The sequence below is a fragment of the Sylvia atricapilla genome, chromosome 5, assembly GCF_009819655.1.
Source record: "Sylvia atricapilla isolate bSylAtr1 chromosome 5, bSylAtr1.pri, whole genome shotgun sequence".
NCBI lineage: Eukaryota > Metazoa > Chordata > Aves > Passeriformes > Sylviidae > Sylvia > Sylvia atricapilla.
In genome coordinates, this window is record NC_089144.1 from 15229977 (window position 1) to 15237253 (window position 7277).

The following is a 7277-nucleotide window of genomic DNA, read 5'->3' on the forward strand; positions in this document are numbered from 1 at the left end:
GTGAACTTGCAGACATTTCTGAAGGGAGCTTTAATCCTGGAAGGGAAGGAATTCGCTGAATCGCCCACCAGCACAACAGCAGCAACAATTTTTACATGTAACTTTAGCTAACAAGAGCACCATAACAGGTTACAGTACCTCCATTTAAAAGTTTGACATAGAGCTCCCAGGGTCCACCCCACACATTTGCTTAAAAATAAGTGTGTGGGAGCCTGAAAACAATTTTACCCTTTTTAGCTTTTGAACAACTGGAAAATGTCACAACCATTGACACCACTTAAAAGCATTTGTTTTCTTCTCAGTCACTTAGGGATTGCCTCAGGTGAAGATGTGACTTTGCTTCATATTAGGGTCAACACAGGCTCGCCCTGATGAAGAAAATGTTGAAAATACTGGAACTTTGTATTGCAGGCACTTCCATTGTAGTGTTCCAGGTATGCACATGAGGGAAAAGTCTGTGGTTCAGAGGAAGTAAATAAAGAAGATTCTCCAGCAGCAGCTGTGGGCATTAAAGGCCATATGCAGAAACAGTGATTAAGCAAACCAAAACCATATTAAAAGGATCACAGTATAGCAATGCATTAAGTTAAAACCAAAAAACACTTCTGAGAAAAAATTAATGAGTTAAAAATACAAACCAATTCATGGCTTCTTTTCAGGTGGGAACTCCATGGAAATGCTTTCTGTGCATACAGAGTCGCATGCAGGAGAGATTATAAAAAATAACCCATTTACACTGTGACAACCTGCTATGACTGGGTTTCTTATTTTAAATACTGGTTTGCTAAATGTTACGGAATAAGTACACACCTGAATAAACCCTAAGGAAACAGATAGGTACCTCAGCCCTGATCAAAAGCTACAAGCACAGATGTAAATTTTAATGCAGATTTCACATATCAGAAGATTCACTGAGCTCAATGTAACTATGGATATTTAAACTGCCCACTAGGTCAGAGCTTTAAAGATGCTGTTACAAACAATACAAGTAAGTGCTGCACACCTAGTCTACAGCAAAAGAGCAGAGTTTCCACGGCTGTCAATACAGCACCTTCCATGAATAATTCAGTCATTTGCAAACCGTACAGTAAAAATAATTATAGAGAACTCCAGCTTCTCAGAAAAGGGAGGCTCTGTAATTCAGAAACCACTTTTTCCACTGGAATTAAACAGGAAAGTTGGAAATGCAAAATGAGAATGTTGGGCTAGGTTTTCACCCTCCTTGTTCCAATTACACTGCCTGTCTCAGGCCCTAATTAGCTAGCTGAAAATTTCCCTATATAGGCAAGATCTGAGCTTAGGCACTTCCTTCATCAGCTTCACCCTCCTGTCAGCCTGTGAGCCAGCCAGAGTCAGGCAGGGTAGTCCTACCGTCTCCCTGAGAGTTCTCAGATCTTGGGAAGATCCAAATCAACCAGTGATAGAAAGACCAACACACAGATCTTCCCTGAAAGACTCCTTATTTTGGGGAAAACAAGCAAACAAACAAACAAGAAAAGCTGAAGCGGCTGTGGATGCATCTGGCACCTAAACTGTCCTGCAGCCCCCTGCACTGACTGACCCATGAGGCATCAGAGCACGGGAACTGTGCAGAAATTTTGTCACAAATGGTGGAAAGTAGAGATGCAGACGTCCTTGGTTTACTTTCTTTCACAGCCTTTTCTGAAGTCAGGGCTGTTCTCTCCCTTTCAGGCATGTCAGAAATGCTTTGCCCTCAGACAGTACTTTTACAAGATAATTCAGGCAAAGGTTTTTAAGCAGATACCTTGAAATCTGAGACAAACTCCAATACTGGTCCCAGCTCAAGAGAAACAGGCTCCCTTGCCAATATTTTTCTCCCCATTTCCTTCTTCCACTTTGTCCTGCTTTCCCAATATTTGCAGAGGTATTGAATTGTGAGTTATAAAGTTTGAAGGAAAGGAAAAACCACAATCAAACCCACCGGCAGGTCATCAACTACAACCAGACTGGGTGAACAAACTACAAGGCCAGTATCATATTTACATTAGTGTACATACAGGTAATTCAGTGGTGCCATTCCTCCCTCATCACCCCATGTGGGACAGATTGAAACAGACAAAAGTTTTGCCATTGCTTTCACTAGGGCCAGGATTTCATCTGGATAAAAATCCATGCTATAAAATTTTAAATCAACTGCACATCAAGGATGGAGTAGTTGTCACTATCACTGCAACTTTAAACAAGACACTTACTTTTAATATGGCTTGAATTGAAGCCAGGGAGTAATAGAGCTAAATCTGTGTGCAATGCTTTTCCACTTACTTTTTCTCAAGTAATATGTATCCAATTGAGCAACAATAACAAAGGAGAACCACACATGTACTCTTGCAAAACATACTTACAGCATTTAGTAATTTTCAATAGACAAATAAGACGTGACAGATGGATTTGAGAAAGTTGGACTGACAAGATTTATTCATGTGGAGGCAACAAATCAGGGTTGCTTTATGAAAAAAATCTGCAAATCAAGGAATTGTTAATGGAAACTTTCATTGGGCTTATTTGTTTATATTTAAAGAGTACTATAGCTGGTTCCATCTCTGTGCTGTTACCTCCCCATACAGAGGACAACAAAAAAAAAAAAAACCCAAAACATAACAATAAAAGATACAAGAAATCCATCTGGACTTGAGGCTATATTTATTGTTTTAAACTTTGCACACTCAACTTGATCACCATCTTTCTGAAAACTCTGTGCTCAACAGGAGTTTCCTGAACACAATCTGTGACCTGGTGACACAATATAGAGACTTACAACCAACATCAGAATTGAAGTCTATGAGATTAGAAAAAACACAACAAAAATAAAAAAGGCAAGAGCAAAGCGCTCTACACTCTTTAAGAGAAGATTCTTTTACTTTTGATAGATCAACAATGACATTTCTCATTACTTTACAATAAGGGCACAGTCTTTGAAGGACACAAAAAGAGGAGCTCAGTGGTTGCAGAGCTCAACTAAGCTTTGAGTTTCATGGCTGGCTTTACCACATTTCAGCTATGAACCAGCACTTAGTGACTTCAGTGAACTTTGGATCAGGCTTTTAATCATATTAATTTCTTTTGGCTGTAATAAGGAGATGAGTATCATCTGAGCAAAACCTTTCCAATCCACGTACAAAGATGAAAATGCTTGGAAATTTTATAAAGAACAGAGCAAAACCCAGAAGCTTCTGAATAGGAGCTTCACCACATATTTCAGATGGACAAGGATTATCCTACTGCTCTCCTCAAATTTCCTTTCTTTAATCTGCCAGCAGAATCAAGGTGATGTAAACCAAATAACCAGAACTCAGTTTCACAATAAACAGAAAGAACCTTTTCAGATCACAGATGTGGCCCTAACGTATGCATTCATACATTTTCTCTGCCATTTCCTATCCATACCATGTCCCATAGCATACTTCTGACCTTCTGCAAGACTGAATGACAAGAAGTTAAGAGGAAGTAAGAACAGGAGTTGACCAAAACTTCCGTCCAGCAGCCGGGGAAATGGCAGAACTAATACTAGGCCTTTGAAAGCAAGTGACCATAGGAAATCAAGGTTGGCAGGGATTTAACCCTTCATGACTCCTTTTGCCAACTTTTAAAGCAAATGCCTGAGCTTTTTTAACCATGTTTGACATCTAATTAGTCGAGACAAACGAGAAGTTAAAACACATCCTTGATTTTCTTTTGAAATGAAGCACTGACAATTAGCTCCAAGGTATTTGTTTAGACAAACACCAAGCACACATCTTTAAAGAAAGCTCAATGACGGTCACATAAAAGTTAAGCCACCTGGGTCATTCTTTTCACTCTGCATGTTTGGGGTTTTTCCTTTTCAATATCTAAGTTTATTTTACTCAACATCTCTTCATGGGGATGAGAAATGGGTAAGTAACTGAGTAGCTTCATTTTCTACTTGCAAGCAGTTTAAATAGAGATGAATCACTTGGTATCACGTAGTCACATGGCGGTGAAGTATACCCAGAGAGATAAGTATTATCATGTGAGGTATTCTGTCAGTGCCTAAAAGATGTATTTTCCATACCCACAGCGCTTAAGGCTGTTCCTACGCAAGGTGTTAACATTGATCTGTGCACTGAGTACTGTGCTGGAAGCAAAATTTGTCTGGAAAAGCACCAGTTGACAGGGCTTAGTCTTTCCTGACTAATGATGATATCCCCATACCTGGGGATCAATGCAGCAGCACCCTTCTATTGAGCTGGCTAAGCATTTACACCGGTACTTAACATTAAGCATGTGAGCAGTCCAATCTGATTTTTGGAGTTACACATGTTTGAAGTCAAATACACAAAATCAAAGGCTACAGTGTGAATTCCTGTAAGTCTTCAGACTTCAACTTGCTTTGGATTAAGTACGCATTTACTGTCTTCACAAGATAGGAAACAGGGTTGCTCACCATTTGAACTCATTTTTGTTGCACAATGATCCACCAAGTATAAAATAGTCTTGATGTTCAGCTCAGTTTCCTGTTTTGCTCATACAGGACTGACCATATAGCAGAATTTGATATCTGATATTTTAAAAAATGAAAATGAGACTCCTTATCCCAGCAAGAGCAGAACTGGAAAACAACCAATAGGCAGAGTAGCAAAACATTTTTTAAAAGGTCCATAGATACACCACCAGCGGGGTGGAAAAAAACAAAAACTAAGAGAAAAAAGAAAAAAGGAAAAAAGAAAACCACCATCAGTCACATTTGACAACTCTTTGAAATTAGTTTCTGTGCATTTAGCCAATATGAGCAGGGGTAGCAGACTTGAGCTACAAATAAACTTTAAAAGGGTGAAAAAAATAAACAGTAATTAATTAACCATTAAACCCCTTTACAGGATATTTTTATAGCACTCGCGCTTCTATACGCTAATCTGAGTTTCAGTATGATCGTAGAAGTTTGGAAGCAATTAAGAGTTTTTTAATGAGCTTTTTGACATGACATGTAGTTACTGTAGAAGCTTTATTCAGACTCCATTACTCAAAATAATCAATTTTGTATTAAATACATTATTTTTCTTATTGACAGACTCTGAACCCCTTAAACTGTTCTTTTCATTCATATACTTTCGAGTTTAAGTACACACAAATATGCACATATGTGTTCTTTAAGAAAACCCGGCACATGCATTTATTTCACACAGAGCATCCAAGTTTTGCAGGTGCTTAATTCTCTATTTCATCTGGAGTGTGAAAATGACGCCTGCCCCGTATCAGAGAGGACTTTTCCCCCTCTCATTTGCAGCATGAGAAAGACGGAAAAAAAAAAAAAAAAAAAATAAAAGGAAAACGTATTTCTGCTGGCAAGAGATGTATTGACACTATGCTGTAAACTGAGATTGACATCTATGACCAGGCATGCACACACATGTTCTCTTTTTCTCTCTGTAGAAGTAGTGTGTTATTTTTCCTCTCTCCTTTCAGAACCATAGCTGCAGCTCCTTCTCTCAGCCATCAATAATCTGAGAATTATGAGGAGGCAGCTCTTCAGAGAGATGTGTACGTACCTAGGTGCATAGCTCTCCGTTTTAAAAAAAAATACTCTACAGCTCTTACATTTTAAACTTCTTTCCCAGTTGTACATTCTCCAGATTTGATGAATTCTTCTGAAAATGTACTTAGAGTGAAACTATGCTGATAAAGAGAAGAGCCTGTCTACTTCAGTGTTCTCCTTTAATACTGGCACTATTATACAAAAGTTAATTACTGACAACTGCAGTGTGAGTGGCATTACACAATTTCAAACATAAACGTAATCTCACAGCTCTCTTTCTTCAGTTACACCTTCCCTGTGATCTCTAATGACACACATCAGACTACACCGAAAACAACCCTGGTTCAAATAAATCGCACTGCATTAAACATCCATACGCAGCATTTTCTGGTGCCTAGCAGTCCTCTCCTCCTTTTCTGGACTGATCTGTTCCTTTCAGTTTATAGTTTCTTGGCAAACCCACCATCTACTGCTTATGTTAGGCATCTGATTGTCAGATTTGTACAAACTGAATATTCATGACTTGAAAATTAACCACTTCATGCCTAAAATATAAAATAAATTCTCTCTCTCTCTCACTCTCTCTCTGTATATATATATATATCTTTATCCATTCCACGATGTTTAAAGCAGATCTGGATTTGTGGCTCCACTGCATGCCCAGCACGGGGAAGATGAGCTGGGTGGCCAAACGCGACTCATGGCTTTGAAGAGTGAAGTCCGGTGAAATAGCACAAGACTGAAAAATGCCCTAACAGAGATCATCAGCACGATCCGGAGTCCTCGTCTGCAATCGCAACTAACTCTTCTTTGTCTGGGTTTAAACTGCCTGGTACCGACCGCAGCACGGAGGGGGCTTTTTTAAGCAAATGTTTTCAGAAATTTCTCCAAATGTCAATTTCCCCTCCGGATGATAAGGCAAAGCAGTGAGGAAGGTGAGGCGGGAGGGAGCGACGGGGCAAGGAGAAAAGAAGAGGTACGGAGGAAAACCGAGAAAAAGAGAGAACAACAGACTTACCTTTATACGACAATTTGAGCCTCGGCACATTATTCTTCACATGCTGGCAGTTGACTCTTCCCGCTAGTAATACTCCCAAGGAAAGCAAGGCAATCCCCCTGAGCCAGCCCATGCTGCAGCAGCCACTGTAGGGTCCCCGCCAGCCGCAGCCGTGGCGCTCTCCGTCCTGCCGGGCGCCGCCGGGGAACTTCAGGCAACCTGGGGAGCGGAGGTAACAGGTGATGGGGGTGGGCTCCGCTCCGCGCCCGCCGCGCCCCGCCGCCGCCGCCGCCGCCGCCGCCGCCGCCGCCGCCGCCCCGGCCCCCGCTCGCCGCCGCCGCCGCCGGGGCAACTTGGAGCCCCTCTCACGCACACGCCGCGGGCCGGAAAGGGAGGCAGCCCCCGGGCGGGAGCGGCGTGCGGCGGGGGGGCGGCATGGTGCGGGCGGCGGCGGCGGCGCGGGCCGGGGGCAGGGGCCGGGCCGGGCCGGGGCGGGCCCCGCTCCGCTCCCCGTGCGGCGGGCGGGTCCCGGCGGCGGGGGCGGCCCCGCGCTCCGCCGGCCGCGGGGGACACGGCGCTGCCCGCGCTCCCGGAGCGCCTGACAATGGGAGCGCCGGCAGGGGCGACCCCCACCTCCACCCCCCTTCCCCGGCTGTCACAGCACATGCAGGGAGGTGAAGAAAAAAAAAAAAAAGAAAAGAAAAAAAAAAAAAAGGGAGAGAGGGAGAATAATAATAATAAAAAAAAAAATAAAATAAAAAAGAAAAA

At 42.4% G+C, this 7277-nt stretch overlaps 1 protein-coding gene across 1 annotated transcript in view; it reads right to left on the reverse strand.

Moving 5' to 3' along the window:
* The window catches only part of SEMA3A (semaphorin 3A), a 165567-nt gene extending 158762 nt beyond the window's left edge, over positions 1-6805 (reverse strand). Inside the window, exon 1 of the mRNA XM_066318760.1 lies at positions 6531-6805. Within this exon, the coding sequence (XP_066174857.1) occupies positions 6531-6642 (112 nt within the window). The 5' untranslated portion in view covers positions 6643-6805. The remainder of the gene's footprint in view (positions 1-6530) is intronic.
* Positions 6806-7277: the final 472 nt, after the last annotated feature.